The sequence below is a fragment of the Micropterus salmoides genome, unplaced genomic scaffold, assembly GCF_014851395.1.
Source record: "Micropterus salmoides isolate LMB-PRFRI ecotype aquatic unplaced genomic scaffold, ASM1485139v1 Ms_hic_scaffold_1, whole genome shotgun sequence".
In the NCBI taxonomy this organism is placed as follows: Eukaryota; Metazoa; Chordata; class Actinopteri; order Centrarchiformes; family Centrarchidae; genus Micropterus; species Micropterus salmoides.
The window spans coordinates 34,878,906-34,898,741 of NW_024040040.1; the positions used below are offsets into that span (position 1 = coordinate 34,878,906).

General features: G+C 40.3%; 1 protein-coding gene across 2 annotated transcripts in view; it reads right to left on the bottom strand.

Moving 5' to 3' along the window:
- Positions 1-19,836, bottom strand: part of LOC119907420 (matrix metalloproteinase-16-like) — an 84,799-nt gene that overhangs the window by 43,404 nt on the left and 21,559 nt on the right. For both annotated transcript variants that reach the window (XM_038725180.1, XM_038725188.1), the window contains one exon: positions 13,179-13,483. In XM_038725180.1, the coding sequence (XP_038581108.1) occupies positions 13,179-13,483 (305 nt within the window). The remainder of the gene's footprint in view (positions 1-13,178; positions 13,484-19,836) is intronic.

Here is a 19,836-nt window from a genome sequence, read left to right on the forward strand (position 1 = left end):
AATTGTGTGACAATACGTGGTGCCACCATAGGAGCAGGTCAGTAGTTTAGCACAGTTAGCATTGTTTAGTATATAGCTTATGGTTAACACATAGTAAATTTACATAGTAGTGTACATTGTAGTTTGCATTGTAGTTTGTGTATTTTGGAGCACTTGATTGTGAGGAAAAGATAATCAGACTTGTACAGATTTTTAGCAATTTGAAGCATTTGAAGATACTCCAAGAAATTGCAGATGAAATTCTTATGAACACTGCTCATAAAAATGAGCATATCTCAAAAACTTAGAAAATGTACAAATAACTTGTGTTAAGAAATATTTTCTTCATGTTTCTACATTTAGAAATATTTGGATCAAAAAGGTACGTATCACACATCATTAAAGACACAAGTGATATTTCTTGAACAGTGATAAAATGTGTGTGTTCTCAGAACGAGATGTACCCTCAGCAGGGTGGATTACACTTCTTGTTTGCTAAAGATCATGGGTACGAGGTTATGAGAGCATCTGACTGACTAGTGGGAGGGCATATCTTCCCAGGTGCGCGCGTGTGTGTGTGTGTGTGTGTGTGTGTGTGTGTGTGTGTGTGTGTGTATTCACGTGTGGGGGCGGAAGAGAGTACTGCCGCCCACGTGGAAGCTGATGCTGCTGTCAGTAGGCGACCGTCTATTTCTAGTGGCAGCCTGGTGGGCAGGAACGCATGCTGGTATCTCTTCTTTCTCTTGAGTTCATTTGCTTTGTGTAAGTGTGAATGCAGCGATTCAAATCCCTTATCTTTCTGGAAATTAAACTAACATTGGTTATGTAACCAAAGATCTCTTCACACACAAGAAACAAGGCTTTAAAAAGGTGTTGTATCTTGCAAATTTACACATGCATTCATAATTTTGTGTAGTTTCATTGGTAGATAACACTGTATCTATAGTCAAACAACCACTGACCTGTTCTGCCTTATCTTTGATGGATGTTCAATTGTAGTGTCCTGTTAGGGGAATATTACTCATCTTATTCATATTTTACTTGAAAAAGATGCAGAGAAGCTGGGAAGGGGGCAGTATTTTATTTTAAGTGTGCAGGTGTTACTTTTTTCATTGATGCTGTTTTCTGAGCCTTTGTGATGTGCATAGTCCTTCAACTCTATATTGTATAAAATAATGTATACATGTATTGTGTATATAGTATTGCAGCATGTATATCCATCATGTCCCTAGACTGGATCATGTAGTATCCTATACTGATCTATTTTATTGAATTGCAATATCGCATCATAGTGTTAGATCATGTAATGTCAACTGTCATACTGCATCCTTAAGATAAACTGCATACAAGGTGGTGAGTTCCTCCAGCACCCTTGAAAAGTGTGTGCGTGCGTGTGTGTGTGTGTGTGTGTGTGTGTGTGTGTGTGTGTGTGTGTTTGTGTGTGTAGCTTTCTGTGCTGTTTTACTGCCTGTGTCCTCCCACAAACCCTTCTTCTTACAGTAACCCAACCATCAGTACTGTTCCTACTTCCAGCCCAAAAGTAGCCATGCTGGAAGTCCTCGGGACACAAACACACACACCTAAACACACACACACACGCTTCCAGTAGAAGATAAAAAATCTGCTCCTGTGGTAAGAAAACACATCTGAATCACCCCATTTATTTTCTCAGAGATAGAGAGCCGCTGCGGCGGAGCAGGGGAGATAGTGGGACACAGATAGAGAAAGAAGGACATAGGAGAGATTGACGATCTTTATAGAACATGTTGGATGATGACGAAACGGTTTTCTGAGAAGCTGAACAACCTTGAAAGAATGAAGAATTGTTTAACTTTGTGGGTTACCCTTTTAACATGAGCATGGAGACAAAAACCCAAGATTAGCTATTTCAGTCTTCATCTCTGTCAATATTTTAATCATGGGTTGAATAAATTTTCAAATATTAAAAGAAGAAGGCAAATCTTATGCAGAATACACGCTTCTTTTTCACTAAAGAGGGGCTTACTTACACCCCAACATTTAACATTAAGGCAAATAAAATTCTAAAAATATCTAGGTTAAAAGGAAATGATGTATAATTTCACATAGCTGGGAATCAAACAGAGAAATACATACCATTTAAGCATTAATTAAAATCTGACAACATTGACACTACATGCTGAATCATACTGGGTTCAATCAAACACACAATGCACAATGCAACGGGTTTATGTGAGATAACAAAGTTCTTGAGACATACAGAGTTCTGTAAATGTATTTGTACAACCCAGAGTAAAGCTCACACTTCAATGGCAAGCCAGGAGTAGGGATGCACCGATCTGACTGATATCGGATAACGGTCCAATACTGACTCAAACAGATGGATCGGATAACAGAGACAAGGGGCTCTATCTAATTTATGGGGCCGATCTATTCAATTCAATTATGCACATACTAGGCTAGAAGTGCGCCGGTAGACCTGAACATTTTGCTAGGAGAACAAACATAGCATGGACGGAGCTAAAAACAAGGGGTCAGCAGTTTGGAGGTATTTAAAGCTTGATGTTGCCTTCCACATAAAATTATGATTCCCAGTCTCTTCCTCATGGTAAGGAATAAACTTCATTAATTTAACACTGGTACTGGATTGGTACGCGGCATCGGCCGATGCTCAAAGTCCAGTTATTGGTATCCCTAGCGGAGGTCAATATCTTTAACATTTAAAAAGATCTGGAGCTACATCAAGAAATACTGACTCCACCCCTTAATGTTATCAAGCCCTGTTCTGCTCAGAAGTGAACACAGAAAGGAGTCCCCCTGTTGACATCACAAACCTCAGCCAAACACAAGACATAGAGGAGACTCAGTGAGCATTAGATCAAATTATAACTAGAGAAAAACAAACACATCGCTTGCGGGAATGGAAAATAAATTCAAACACAAACTGGAATAACATGCAGCAGCGGACTAACTTACCAAAATACCTGATAAGAAACCTAAAAAAAGAGCATGACGATGTAGAAACTGAAAGACCTAAGTCCGACAGCAGACATACAGGGCTCACTCTCCAGACAAACTTGACTACCGAAAACTTTGTCCAACCAACATCCACAGACATTCTTTTCAACATTTGGATACACACTGTATTTCAATGTCTGGACAGCAAGGAGAAATTACTCTTCACTCTGGGGCAGTGCTGGCTGTTATAAATATATATATATATATATATATAAAAATATTACTGCCTGCAACAAAAAAAGCAAGCAGGAAATATGAATCAAGCAAATGTGTTTCTCCTGTTCTTTCTTTTACTTTGTTGTAGATAAACAGTCACCCGCATGAGAGAATCCGTTTTGTTTTATTCCCGTTTATGCCGGTTTCTTTTGTAGTCATTATTATTTCAACAGCTTTAACAGTGCTTTGGAAACAACATCAAGCCTCATGCCAACTAAACCCACTGAACTTAATGGAGAGAGTGAATGCAAGAGTGACAAGGGAGGAACAAAAGGAAACAAGAAAAGGCCGTATGCTGCTACATCTTCATCACCCAGTAGGAGTAGCAACCTAAAAATAAACCTGCAAGGACAACATATGCTCTTCTATTCCTACACCTCTTTTTTCCTCTTTTGTACTCTACCTGCTCCAACTTTCCTTACAATAGCTTCATTCGGCAGAGGCTGCTCCACGCAACCATGCCCGCACTGTTCAGAAGCCAAAGATTGAGCCTCTTTCATTGTCTGCTGGTCAAAAAGTTACCAGATTGGAACTCAATGATAGACCGTTCTGCCAATTGACGCCAGAGAGCCGAGCTTTCTCCTGCGACCATCAATCAATCAGCTGATCAATGTCGAGCCCATCCCGGCATCCCCTCCCTCAGCCAATCATCACTCCCACCAACTCAGCCCATGTTATCTAAGCCCTAAACCTGGAAACATACATTCTTGGCATATTTTTCCTCATGGTGAGGGTGTGTTTCTCGAACCTCTTTGGCTCATTTCAGGGGCAAGGGTGAAGAAAATAATGAAGCCCTGGAATCTCTCATTTCCTGCGTGTAGGTCTTGCTCACATGCTGTGTTATGTTACATAGTTTTCAATGATTCTACTACAGGCTGGTGGTCCTTGAAGGCATACCAGACCTTATAAGTCACCCTCGGGTGAGACTGGGTGTTTGTGTACCGTCATGGTATGCAGTGGCAGCAATGAAACCTTTTTTCCCCCCTCTGGTAAAATCCAATCAGCCTCAGTGCGACTGGAAGTCAAAATGGAATCTGCCTTATCTATTCCTATGTGCATCGCTTTGATTTTTCACAAAGAACAACACGGCGGCCTCAGCCCACAAAGATGACCTTGTGATAAAGCATGCATGAGTGTCTGCTTGCTCTCTTTTTTTTTATTTGTGCAGAAATGGAAAACTGTCAAATAAAAAACTGGTCATGGCCACAGACTGTATAAAGGAAGTGGATGCAGCCAGCATGACGTAACCCATTGGTTTGTGGACTACCATTTGGAAGCCTCCAGTTTGGCATTTGGCCATGGTTTTTTGGAAACACGAGTGGCCATATTTGGACAAGAGGGGGGAGCTGGGGAGACATACACATTGCTTTAACTAGCGACCGCGACCATAAACTCATTGGGAAAGCCCTCCGGGCACTGCATCCCAGTTTTACCTTTGTTGAAACATTTGATTTCATCTTCTTACTCTCCAACCTCTGCCCTCCCCCATCACAACCTATTATGTCTTTAGTTTATTCTCCCATGCATCTATCTATCTATCCATCTATCTCTCTCTCTGTCTCTACCTCCATCTATTGATCCCTCACAACTATCATCCATCAGTCTCTAAAGCTAAGCAGTCTAGGAATGTAGGGCAGCTGTAGGAGCTCCAGGACCACTTCTCTCTGTTTTGCCCCCAGGCTTGTTGCACTCTCAGTGGGGATTCTGGCTGATCACCCGCCCCCGCACACTCCTTCCCTGTTGTCTCTCACTACGCATCATCCTGGCTAAAATAAGCTAGCAGCTATCACTGTGCAATCCTTAACAGAATAATGTGTGAATTATTACAGTGAAAGATAAAATAAGATTGAGGCTGAGAGAGAGGGAAGGATCCAAGGACAGAACACGTATGTCATTGTGTTTCTTCTTAATATCTGACTTTGAAAAACTGAGAAAGAACTGATCAGTTGAAGGTGCAAACAATGTAGATAATAGTGTTGCTAGCTACCTCCAGCATGGATACACAAATCAAACAGTTTATTAATCACCCAGGATGTTGCTCAATTTTGTAAAATCAACACGGATGTTGATCTTTCTTGTGTACAGAACCTATGTACATGTACAACTTCACATTTTCAGATTTCCAGTTTACCTTTTCTCTGAACGGGAGATGTGTTCCACTTTGTTAAGACCAATTTGATATGAACAGACGTTGACTGTGACGGAGTAAAACCCACAAACAATTTCCTCAAGGCAAAAGTCATTCTCTAATCCACTGTTGGAAACGTTTGTTCATTCAAATATTTCTTAAACAAATCCTTTCCCTCAACTGTGAGCCCCATTGTTTTAAAGCAGCGCCAAAGGCTGACGCGCACGCTGAGGGAGGGTGGAAATGGAAACGGGTAAATCTGTCAGTTAGTCTTAATAAAATAGGATTCCTCCAAGCCTAGGTGTCAAACTCCGCTGTGCTCGGAACTTTTTTCAGGCACGATATGCTGTATGTAAGGGGTTCTGACGCTGGGATTTGGCGTGTGTGGTGTGATCACGGAACCCACTGTCAACCATAGAACTTGTTACCATAAAAACACAGAAGAAAGTGTTTTGCGGAATAGAGGCAATACCACAGGCCTGACTGAGAATGAATGTGAGACTCACTTCCCAAGTGTTTCCCAATCTTCCGCAGCCATGATGCACAGATAACACCGCTGATGCTGTTGCAAGTGGCACAGAGTGTCTCTGCAACTTATTATTTCACCTCTACATGCGTGCCATTCTTGACTATTCATACCATGCTGATTGTTGTGTGACAGAAGCTAATTTGTATAGCTGGATTTGTTGATATTTGGAGGGGCACAAGATCAAAAAAGACGGAGGACTAAACCAGGTGCTTCTATTGATTGGGAATTTGATTCTGATTGGTTATGATGATCTACAGTCAAATTATTGTCTTGGTGAAGGTGATGAGGCAGTATGTCAAAATAGGCAATAAGAAGCAACTACATTTAAAATATGCAACACCTTGAGAAACATTTTTACTTGTTTCCAGTATCTCCAGATCAGTGCCACTTTCTAGCCGCGCTAGTGCGGCTTTTTCGCTGCGTTTGAATTTGCAGGCGTCACACCTCTTTCTCTTCTGCGTGATAATAGCATCAAGCCACACGCATACAGAAAGCAGCGGCTGTATACTGTATATCTCAGTTTCTCATAAAATGCCATTAGCTAATCCCGATAAGAACCCCATTCTGCTGTGTGTGCTAAAAATGCCTATGTCAATGAATGCAACTTTTCAGTAATCCTCTATCATCAAATACCTGAGTTGCAATGCAAGCAGAGGTGCAGACAAAACAGTGCAATTGCATGAATGCATGTGTGTGTGTGCGTGTGTGTGTGTAACAGAGAGAGAGAGGGACAGAGAGTGAAAGTGCATGTGTGAGTACTACACGTGTATGTAAGTGTTTATCTCCATGCAGACAGGGATTAATCCTCCAGTGCATCGGCGACGTCATCATCCAAAACAACTACAATAACATCGACAGTGTGATGCTGGCAACCGTTGCTGCGACAACTGATCCTTCTCGACAACATGTGTGTGCGTGTGGATTAGGTATGACAGGCACGGGCAGCTTACTGGACAGGGGTTCATCTTCAGTGTGTTTCAGTGTGTGGTTGTAACTTTTAAAACACAATAAAAGGAGGGAGAGGGAAGTGAAAAAAGACAGATGAGAAAGAGAAAGGAAAAGCCAGCCACACAGACATTATGTGCTGTTCTGAGCTAAAATTACATCATTCTCAGCTGCTCCCTACAAAGCATGGATACGGGAGGAGATGGATGATAGATGGATTACAAATCCTTGAAACTAGTTAGAAATATATGGAATTATCTCCCACTGTGGGGAGAGATTTTGAGAGAACATCTAGATTAACATGAACATCTACATGCTTGTTTTCATTTAAATAATGTATTTTGGAACTTTTCATCTGAGAGAAGAATATGTATAACCAAACTGATTTAGGCTTTCATTTTTGCTCATGGATGATGGGACATCAGCAATCAGCCAATTGGAATCACATGATGAGCATGTTTAGGTAGAAAAAATGGTCCAGGACACACGTTTTACAGTCCAAACAACGCAGTCCCACCTGTCCATGCTCACTGAGGAAGCTGTTTTTTTAACTTCACTCCATCAGCTGATTTTTGCTCTTGAGTAGGGCTGAACGATTAATCGTTTTCAAATCAAAATTGCGATTTGAAAGAACGCTAACCATGAAGTGATACCATGAACGCTAACTATTAAAATGTAGGTCAATTATACAGCGCATCTGACCTGTTTTAAAGAGTCACGCAGTTACAAATTCATGTCGTTGTCATCCTTGTGTGACAGATCTGCTCGCGAATCACAAGCGCCATGCGCCTCCTGTTACGGTCCTACTCACCAATCAGAGCGGGCACAGGGCGTGTACATTTTACAACAACAAAGGAAACTGGAGTAAAACGTGGGATAATGGCGTCAGCAGAACCGACACAGGCAGCGTCAACACACACTGAAGTGTTTCAGCAGCATTAAGCCTACGTTTACGTGTTAATTTGTCATTTTGTGTGCTTCAACTACGGATAACAGCTCTCTGAGCCCGTTTCGCTCCGCTCTCTGCAGGCTAACATTACATATCCACATGGACCATTTTAGAATAATAGGGTTTTGCCTGTCTGATTTTGACTTGTTCAGATTTTACTTACTTGTTCAGTTGTCCTTGATTTTTGTGCATCTACTATGGTTAAGTAGGCTACATAGTTAAATTGTTTCTCTTTTTATCTGTTTAACTGTGTTTATTGTTGATGTACGATCGGGACTCTGCAACGGGTGTTTTATTTTGAAAATTGACCTGATTCTCTCTGCCGTTCTGTGTCTGACTTCCTGCCTGGTTCATCTGCTCCATGTTGCTTGACGTGTTTCCCGTCAAAAATAGACAGGCAGTGAATATTGAACTTTAGCAAAACTTCAATAACAAAATCGCAAATAAAATCGTAATCACAATATCTGGCAGAAAAATCGCAATTAGATTTTTTCCCTAAATCGTTCAGCCCTACTCCTGAGTGAAAGTTGAAGAAACCAGATGGTTAATTGTGGTTTTAAACAATTTTTTGCCAAACAGTGGATCACTTAACAAATCTGAGGTAGAACTTTCAAAGCAATTATGATAAAATGTTTTTTCAACAAATATGCATGAGTTAAATTAGGCAAAATCTTTTTTTAGTCCCTCTTCCTCAGCTCCAAAAATATCATTAATAGAAAACTCAAGTGCTAATTCGTTCATTGTAATCATTTGTGATTCAAATGAATACAATCATACATGTATTGAACATTTGTTATATCGTTATTGAGGAGAATTATATTGTAATTATTATCATTATTGTTTTACTACCCAGCCCCTTGCAATCATAATCTAGAAAGCATCACTCATTTCATTAGTGCAGTGGTTCTCAAACATTTTCTATCTTCAGAAGCCAAAAAAAGTAAAAAAAACAAACAAAAAAAAACAACAAAAACACGCAGTACAACACAATGCAATGTCTTCTGCACTAGCCATTCAAATACTGTAAGTGCACTTTGCTAGTAGGTTACTTTGTAACATGAAGGATGTACTAGTGGCCTCGTGATTGACGACAATTAATTGATTATTTCCGGAGTTTGAATCTCCGTGCATTTGGTGTTCAGTAAGCCTTTATAGGCACTGATTTCGATCTGAATGCCACCCTTTGCTTTCCAATACACTCGCTGTTACAGTTAATTGTTTGGTTAGGCTGATATACGGCGTCTTATAAAACATCTGATATTGGACAGTCAGTGACATCCCCGTCTAATGGATAAGCTGCCGTTGAACTGAATCACTGTCAAAGTCACAGTACAATACTATCGCAATAAAAAGAATTCCCGCACCGGGACAATAAAGTCCAACTATCAGTATCATCTGCAGCAATAATCATTTTAGCAGCCACATTTTGTGCATATTTTAGTTTTTTCTTAGTTAATTGTGTTTTTATCTATTAGACATTATTTGGAATTATTTCTCAATATTTACAGTTATATTTACTCATTCATTTCTGATGACAGTTTATTGCTCAATAGTGAAGTATCTTTACTCATTTCTCTACCACAAAATGTTTGGTTGTTACATGTTATGTGTTTATGGCATAAATCAATTTTGGTTAAATTTATTGTTATTAGATTTTAATCATACTCCAGTACTGATATTAGCCACGATTGTATTCTTACAAATCAGGAATCAAAATCTAATGTAATTTGCATTTTGCCTACACAAACGCAAACAGACCCACATGCCTCTTCTCAAAGCCAAATGCTACACTGGTACAACGGCACACACTGACACATGACTATGGTTCATCATTAGTAGTAACATTAGTAATACTTGCAGCATGAGGTTTGAGGTTTTAGCCTGCCAAAATCTACACACTACCTCAGAGGTTTTGCTGCCGTGCCAAAAAAGACAAAAAACTATCTGGCTAAAATACAGAGTACCTGATATTTGTAGTATTTTTTGGCATAAGAATCGTGAAATTTGAAGATATTCAACATCTCAGAATAACATACTGGCTGTGGGCAGCTTTAAGCTTTATGAGCCTTTGGAAATTCATTTCAGTGTAACACTGGTCATCATGCACGAATAAGAGCACCCCCTGCCACGGCAGTTGACTTGGTGCATGTTCATATTTGGCAAGAAAGCCAGCTGGAGAGTGCGTAATAAAACTGCATGCATTATGGGATGTTTTCACAGCAGTTTGGGCCGTAGCAGCGCTGTATGAATATTGCATTGAGGGGTAGAGAGACAGTTTGTCTCTGGTAGTGCTGAAGGGAGTGAATCATAGCCTTCAATGACAGCTGCTTCTCCTTCCTATAAGTTGTGACAGCAGGGATGACAACACTGTGTGTGTGTGTGTGTGTGTGTGTGTGTGTGTGTGTGTGTGTGTGTGTGTGTGTGTTAATATGAGTTTTTATGAGGGAATCACATGGTCAGTGAAAGGGCAGACGTGCCAATAGCGTACTTGAGGTTATTGTTAATCGCTTCAATTGTGTATTTCAACCTGCAGAAGGGGTTCTTCAGTTCGATCAAACGACGAATTCTAAAAAGCCTTAAATATAGCCGTTCACAACATATTATCTAAGCCTACAAAAGCCCCTATGCTCCTACTTAAAATTCAACAGCAAGTTCCTCACTTCTATTTCCGACGCATAGTGCTCAACAGCTCCCACTCATCTCCTCTGCTCTCCTCTCTCCCCTTTCCTCTTCACATGTTTTCTTTACTTCTCGCTCTCTCAGTTGTTCCCTCTTCGTCTTTCTCTCCTGTGAGCTCTCAAACCTCCAATATTTGTCTAGAGATACTCTGCCATTCTCTCTTATCTTCTCTTTCTCCCTCTCTGTTATCGCGGCTTCCTTCCTTCTAGTAACCCTTCTTTGTGTCCTCCCTTCTTGAGAGAGTCTCCTTGTGTCTCGCTAAGTCGTCCCCGTCATTGTTTTAACTTGTGACTCAGCAACAGTCATAGCTCTTCTTGAGTTGTCTCGGTGGACCACGGGGCACGCTTGCCCCTTATATTAATGAGGAATTCAAAGAAGAAATCCCCCATCTTTTAGAATTTTGAGAGGCCAGTTTGAAATATGTTGCCCTCCTGTGACAAGCATCTGGTCAAAAAATATTAACCCAAAATCCATTTAACTTTCACTATATGATTGGATTTTCATTACTCTATTTAACTTTACTTCTATTATGTCTCCTTTACAGTATTCATTAGTTTCATCACCACACTGGAGGCTGCACTGGGATCACCACAACGCTAAACAGCTGCTCAACATGCAACCCGCGTCATAGCATGACAAGCAGACCCGGGTAAAGCTTACACGCAGCGTGACATGCTGTAAAACTCTGGGGGCAAACACTCAGTTATGGCACGAGCTTGGGGTCGCAGTGGAGTGAGAGGTGATGCGATTGCTATAGATCACAGAGAGCAATGTCTGCTAGCAGGTTTGGATGTTTTCGAAGAGAGAGGAGAGTGACCAAGCCTCAAACGGTGAGACTTGAATCACACTAGAAATCTACAGCACAAATACATCAATATCCATCAGACTTGCATTTCCTCATGACTTTACTGAGTGGTTCTATAACTGAGCCACTCATCTAAATGGATGAACAGTCTAGTTTCATATGCAGACGGTCTGAAAACCAGTTTAAAGCAACACATGTATGGAACAAGCTACGACATCCAGTATACTACATCTCAATGTAGTAAAGAATTTGTAAAAAATATTCCCTGATACCTCAGAAAGCTGACAAACTCCTGTTTCGAACACAAATACTGCAGAAACTCCATGACCTGTCCACTTACTATCACTATGCATCAATAACATTATTACTTTTCCCACTGACAAGCAGTGCAACAAATTATTGTTCCAATTTCAGTATTAACATTAAATTAATGATAGAAGATACCTGCAGTCACAAGGCCGATATATCACCCTAAATGACAGCAGATCTAATTTTAAACCATTACAGGCTAGCCTTAAATCTACACTGTTATACTGTAGCGCAGGGATCGGCAAATAAATCTGGCATCGGGCCAAATTCTTTTCAAGTCATTAGATGGCAGGCCAGAACATAGTCAATTTATCATTTGACAAAGTCAATATCATTTATAATCTGTCATTACTCTGTGCCTGTTTAGCTCAATCAGTAGTGCACAGGACTCTTGTTCAATGGGTTGTGTGTTCAATCTCCACTTGCTGCTAGTGTTATTTTTCTCCTGGCAGAGGAAATTCCTGTGTTTCTCATTCAGGGGAATCTGATCTCACATTTTTAGACGTTTTTTTCAGAGGTGTGTCAAGCAAGCCAGAGACTCTTTTGAATTTCCTTCAGAACTTTTCAAAGTAAAAGCTCTCAATTAAACACGACAAAGTACTGCTGCAAAGACGTTCTCGCTCTTTTATTTTGTAGGCACAATCCCTTAAGAGGAAGTGATTATGTGAGTAACTTTTGCTGCCATGACAGAGATCTGTTTCAGCACCAGCCGCAATAATGTTTTTGTGTTTTTTTTGCTGTTATCAAAGAACTCTGGCCACAGGCCAGCGGGCTAGCTTTGGCCCACTGGCCACCTATTGTTGCTGACCACAGCTGTAGAGAATGATGCAACTGAATGACGTCACTTCTGACAAACTGTACCCCGCTCTCCATTAAACATCAATCATGTTCTGAAATCTACAGCAGAACCCAATATCTTTTTATTTTATTCATTAATAAAAAATCCATTTAAAACAACACGTTACTGGCTGAGATAACATGTATAGTAGATTGTACTCTGCATGGAATAATGACACCTGTGCCATTTGCTGATAAAGACCTTGACACGTAGTTGAAAGACTAAAATAAACAGCTAGTATAAGTGGATCTCTGAGTTAAGAATATTTTTTCAAACATTAATGGTCAATGGATAGAGCATCGCACCCTTGTGATCATGGTGTTCTACTAGCGTCAGTGTTCTGCTCACTCTTTTGCTGCTATGCCATGCTATGCAGCTCTCCTGAAAGCTTTGCTGTCAGTTGCTGCTGCTGCTGCTGCTCCACCTCATCATGCACCTGTAAACTCAGAGTCTATGTTCCCCTAGGGGTAAATTATTCTCATCACTCCCCACTCCCTGCTGCTGCTGTTCATAGAGCATTTCATAAGCCCCGTCTCCACTCCAGCTACCACCTGTAAACTGAGTCTATGTTCCCTTAGGGGGTAAGTTACAGGATTATGGTCACTCCCTGCTGTGCTGAGCTCGCCGTTTCTGTATGGGGAGTGACAGGTCAGAGCCTAGACGCAAATATCAACACTGTATTGTGCATTCACATATTAATCCATTTAAGGTGAGTTAGCTGACTGACCTTTTTCATAAACATGTCTGACACCTACCCACGTAAAGCCATTATAACATTTCCAAAGAATACTAATGATTGTTTACCGTCATGGTTGGGGTTGCCCAGCGTCCATGGTTCATCTGAGTCAAAGTGTGTGTCGCCTCCTATTCCCGGCCCTGGAAAGTACGCGTGGGCCAGGAAGCCACCCTCGCCATCAAAGGGTGAGCTATCGCCATGGAAGCCCGAAGCGAAGATGATGGTGATGTCCACGTCTTTCTTGGTCCTCTCCAGCTCGCTGTAGGGCACGGCCTCAAAGCGCAGCGGTGTCACATTTTGCCAAACGTCAAAGGCTCGCCGAATGGCATCATGGGTCTCCTCTGCACCCACTTTGGGTGTCACGTTCTTTATGCTGCAGAGACGTGAGATACAGGAAGAGAAAATTAGACAGGGAACAACCCTTGAAGTCTTTGTATACATTTCACACGAACAGATAATTTTCTCTTTTCACCATGCCCTGGTAAGCCTCAAATCAGGACGTCTCCTTCAACTGTCAGGATGAGCTAATCTATTGTAAATTGGTCTGATAAGACTTGGGATCTCCAAGCGATTGGTAAAACAAACACAGCTAGAAGTAGCTTATTCTGCTGGATGTCCAAAATGAAAAATTAGAATCTAATCAGGGCAAGTAAATAACCTCTAACTCCTCTGAAGCATGATGATAGAAAATAAGAGTCAGCTTAGTCTAACTGTTACCAACACAAGGGCTGAAAAGGGAGTACTTTACCGCAGGTCAATCTACATGATCACACTACAGTAACAAAAATAAAAAAATTTAAAAATTTAAAAATCCATCACTATCACTGTTTTCCCTGCATGCTGCCATTTCACACTCATCCTGTTCACCAACAGAGAGCTAAATGGAGCGATTTGTGAGAGAAAACAGCTGGGTCCTCCCCTGCCGGCTTTGAGTTGCTGCAGGTGCGGATAGGAAGGGACAATTTCCTGCCACTGGAATTTATTTTCTAATTAAGGATTATCAACAGCCCACTGCCTGCTGAGAGCCCCAGTCTGGTTTGGGCAATCAAGAAAACCTCTCCCCGCATCGTTCACTCCGAATATATCTCAGTGTCACGCTCTATTAAAATGTGGCTTCTCTCTCAGGATAGACAGATAGGTATTGGTTTACATCATTCAACTTAGACGCTTGTAAACACACAACACTCTGTCTTCTTATGCCGGTAGTGCAGTGTTTGAGTTGAGTAGGAACTTGGTTGACTGATGTTCAGTTAATTGCGGTGTGTAAATAAAATGTGCAGCAAAAACAACACTGCGCCAACTACTTTCCCCCCCTATTTTACAAGTCTTCTTGCTCAGGTGTTTAAAATTGTTTCAGGATTCCCTTCTTTCTAATGCCATCTACCCTGTTTCCTTGGTGTACTCTCTTTCTCCTCCTCTCCTTAGTTTTTCACAGCATCTCTGTTTGGCTGTCAGACTGTCATTTTCCATAATAGAAATAAATATTATCAGAACGTCTTTTGTCATCTTCATCTGCATGGGCAGACGGCTGCAAGGCACATTTATAAACTGCATATTAATATTGCATGTATGCTCAGATTAATTATTGACTCAGACTCTGAAAAGGGAAATTTAATGGCTGGTTATTAAATATAAATAGAGTGTCACTGGATAACCTGCAATGTTCATTTAAAATGTTCTAATTGCTTCTACCAAACCACAAACTGCTTCGCTTTCTCTATCTGCTCTTTCAAGACTGACTTGCTGACAGCTGACTACCACTTTAGCAAAGATGTCTTTGCTTTAATTACGCTCTCAAAAGTTTTGGTAAAACTTTCACTTTCAGCCAATGACACACACACACACACACACACACACACACACACACGGCTATCATGAAGAAATGGAATACATGTTATTTTAAAAGACAACTCTACAAAAACAAATCAACAGAAATGGACTTGTTGAAAAAGAAAGCAGGGCTTTTGGTGGCTGAAATGATGGGAGTAAGCGGTTTTAACAGCAGCATGGCAGGTCGATCTGCAAAGATGAAAGAGAGCAATTAAACTGGTCTTTTTGGGGGGTCAGGTGATGTTCTCACATGATTTATGTGAACCAAATATTAATCTGCAAATTTTATTTTAACAGCTACAAAAGAGTTTTGTCAAGCCTAAAGTTAAACCTGCAATAATCGTTTTTTTGGATTATTTGGTGGCCATGCTGTAAAGACAACTTTGACATATTAATCGCCATATCAATTTAATATTATTTAATATGTTAGCAAACAGTCGCTTATCTACACGAGTAGACACAAAGCAGCATTACCACTAATTTGGAGTCGTTTTTGTGCCCACCTGATGAATGTGTCCAATACTCTCTCTTCTTTTCAGCTCTGGGTTTGGTCTCCACCAGCCCTTGAGGAAAACATCTGGCTGCTACACTATGTTCACCAATTAATTGCGAACGTTGTATGTCTGCCACTTGGTGCTGACCAGATAGTGTATGGTGGGTTTCAGAAGCAATAATGCTGATAAGAGTGAACCAAAACAGTAAAGTTGTGGGCTGTAAAAACAAAACAATGAGCTGAAAGACACTAAAACATTTTGCAGAGCTGTGAGGTACATCATGGTCGAATGATAGCTCGCTGTGGATTCACTTGGAGCAACAGCTTTTACATATACACACAGTGATTTGATCCAATGATTATAGCAGCTTTAACTGTTAGCCTTCCTTACATGACAAGTAATTATTAATGCTACATAAATGAATGGCAGATCAGCATATATTTTCCCTATATGACTTTTAGTATATTTTAGTGCTCATACTGAACATATTTTGAGACTGCTTTCTTTTTTTAAATAATCTGTTCCATGCTCTGTTTTGATGGCTTGTTGTTTATTGTGATCCGATTTGTCATAAGAGATATCAACTGTAATGAATAACAGCTTGGAAAGTGTGCGTCCTCAATTGTCCAACAATAAGTCTGAGAAGAAAATGTTCGCATTTCAAGATTTGCCAGTATTCTTGAATTATAGAAACAATATTGAAAATCAACCGAAGTGGTGTGTGATGGTTTGCTGTTGAGTAAGCAAACAGTCTCTGCCTGGTTGAGCCCAGTTACGGAGGCAACACAAAATGGCCTTTTCTTTTGAAGTGCTTATGTAGAAGAGATAGAGATATGCAAGTGTGATAAACACAACAAAACAATCCCGCTTTCAAATCAATATCAGCGGACCCAACCAGAGTCTGCAAAGGTACCGATGTTTTCACTGAGATTAAAATAAAGAAAACAATTTGTAGCACCTGCAAGGTTCTCCATGAATACATGTCCTTGTCCTGCTCTGTCTGGGGTTACAATGAAAGGCCTTACGAACAACTGTGGCCTGTTGAGGAATAAAAATATGTTTTAATTTGATTCTATTGCCCATCTCATATTATGCTTCCTATTTTGACAGCAAAAAGAGAGAAACACGTGCAGGGAGAAGCTGTAAAACAACAAATGAAAGAATCCCAACCTGCTCTGAAGCCATAATAAATATTAAACTCCATGGTGATAATGATTCCGGATGCAACTCATGTGCTATAACAGTACCTGCATGTAGGGAGAACTGTAGGGATGCCAAAGCTAATTAGTGCCTCCCCACAGCAAGTACTGTATGTGGCTACATGGAAACTAGCACACACCTGAGGCGGCAGTGCATTTGTTATACTTTCCAAATGCCAGCGTTGTTTTATTATTTTTGGACTGTTCAACTAATAAATCTGGGGAGAAAGAGTGACAGGACTTCAGTCAAATGCCTAAACTTGGATTCAAGACATTGCAGTAGATTAAAAAAAATGTGACACACATTACAAACAGTATACTAAAGCATTATGTTCCCTCTTACTTCAACTTCCAACTTCAACCAAAAGTACAGTTAAAGTAAAACGATGCGATTTATCATTTTTATGTTGGACTGATATAAAATTAGAGGTTTGCTGGTTAAACCAAGAAAAGTTGGATCTAATTTCATATTCTATCACTTGCAATAAACTCACTTTAAACAGTTAATTGTTGTAAACAAATAGAGCTGCAAAGTGAGAGTTATTTAGGGGTGGTTCTGAAAGAAAGAATCACATAAATTTTTCCTATAGACAATGTTATTTGGCTCACACTTGGAGCATTTCTACAGCTTGGATTATCATGAAACTCTCCCAGTTAAATGATCAGTACAAAAGACTGAGAATTGTGACAGAAAACATATTTTTTTAATGAAAAGTCAAAAGTACAGGCATGTGGACATTGAAGTAGTTATTAACTATGAGCACTGCTAACGTTGGGTGGAAGCTAAAGATGATGGTGTTGAGAACTGTCAAACACATTTTAAAGATTGATCTCCTGGTTTTGACAGTCTGTGTGTGCCAAGCCCCCAGGAAGTGCGCTGTGTTTTGAAGCCAATTTAACATGGAGGCTAAACAGCATAATTACAACTTCCTGGTCCATCATGTGAGGTCCATCAATGGCCCAATAAGACTTTTTCACATAGACTTAGATTGTGACAAAAGCAGCTGTAAAACATTGGATAATTTATCACAACCTACGCCTCATGACTCGTTTCCCTATCAATATTTGTTCCGATACGGTTAAATCCTTTTTTCCCCCCATTCGAGTTAGCGGACCGCTAAACATGAAAGTAGCCGCCACGGCCAGCAGAAGTCTTGACTGCTCTTACTATTCCAGGCACATGATGCGGAAGACCCGGCTAGTTTTCTACAACCTGTCTTATTGTCTGACCATTTTACCTGTCGCTATTCACAGTTCTCAGCAACTTAACTTTTGTTAGGATAAGCGATGGCCGAATATAAAAAAATTAGACTAAAGTTTTTTTAACTGCACTTTATGTCAATTGAGATGAAAGTTTCCCATAAGCAGTAAATATACTGCATATTGTTTCTGTTTCTTTAATATCCATGCATTTGTTTAAAAGAACCTGACAGGAGAAATGATAACAACGTTTTACACCTATATAGCCGACATACACACAAGGTTCTGACAAGGTAAAACACTCTTATACAGGTAGAACAGTGCGACTAGCATATAATTGTTTTAACTGTGAAATTCTCCTGCATACTTTTTTGTACCCTACAGCTTAAATCTTGAACTTTTGATAACATTTTCACACTGACATTTCAAAATGGTAACGAGTTATCGATATGGAAATGCAACACAGAACCTTTAAGGACCTTCAGATGATATATAATGTGCTACATTTTCTAACTACGTCCATTGCACCAATTTGACTTAAAAGGAGCAGCTGCAGGCACATCTGACAACTGACTGGAGACTAGGCACACATCCATGTATAACACAGACACACACATACATACACACACAAACACACACATCCTCAAAATGCTCCCATCCCATTACATAACCCTAATCTGTCAGAGAGCACCCCTCTGCGTTCCACTGGGGTTTCCTCCTCTCAGCTCATTCCTTTCTCTCTGCAGCTGTTTCTCCTCCAACGCTCTCCCTCCACTCCTCACTTTCCTCCCTCCTCAGTTCTTCCTATCTGCTCCTCCACTCCTCATCAAGCACGCTCATTTTCTTCTTTTCAAATCTGTGCCTTCACAGATGAACTAAGCACTAACTCTACACGAATTCCAAATGCAATGTAATTTTTAAAAAAGAAAAATGCACAGGCATGAATCTGGACAGTTCTGCCATCAGTGATATACAGTCCTACTCCAGCTATAGGTTACTGATCCACTACATTATATTCAGCATGCAACACTGCTTGTGCATTTATCCCCAGGGCAGTGCAAAATTAAAAAAGCAAATCCAGTTCTTAAGGATTATCTCATGAAACATGAAGCTGGAGGCAAGCGACAAGTATAGTATGTATAGAAAGTTACAGAATCTGCGCCACTGACCTCGCTAAATCAACAGAGGAATATTATATAACCGCAGCATGTTGTCTTATATATTATTACTCGTGTAGCTGAATGTTAGAAAATGTCCCTGTTAATTATGATATTTCGGGATCTCTGGTGCATGTACAGCTCTTATATGTACCCTCTTTTCCAATTTATGCTACATGTACGGTTAAGGATAAATCTGGTTCTTCTACACTCCGAGGTTTAAAGAAAATGGTCTGTGTTGTGTATTGTGAGTGTAGTTTGGCATAAAGCAATGCTGAACTTTGCTTTAACCTTTGGTTAAAGGTCGCATATTATGCAAAATGCACTTTTTCATGTCTTTTCAACCTAAATATGTGCTGCCGGTGTGTCTAAAGACTCCCACTGGGTGGTCAGGATGAACTGAAAGTAGCTTCTCATAACCTATAGAAATCTATTTATGCATGATCCTACAATAATGACTATTCCCGCAACAGGAAATAACGTTACTCTTTTACTCATGGATTTGTTTTTCTGGTGCTGAAATGTTTCTCGGGGTTGGTGAATTATGAAAAAACGAAACAGCACTTTATTTCAGGTTAAAATGCTTTAAAATGCTTTAAAATGCGTTATATTACTACGTTACAGAAAAAAGCAATACATTACTGTAATTGCGTTACTTTTGTAACGCGTTAGTCCTAACACTGCCCAAACTATTTGAATAAACCATCCTCTCTCTGTTTCTCCTGCTCAGTCTTTCAGTAAATGTGTGTGCAAACACGCCATTTGAATTTGCCTCCCTTCTCAACATCATGGTGGGATCTGCGTAGCACAGGACCTGCTCCAGCCTTCACCGCTGTCGCCCTGCCG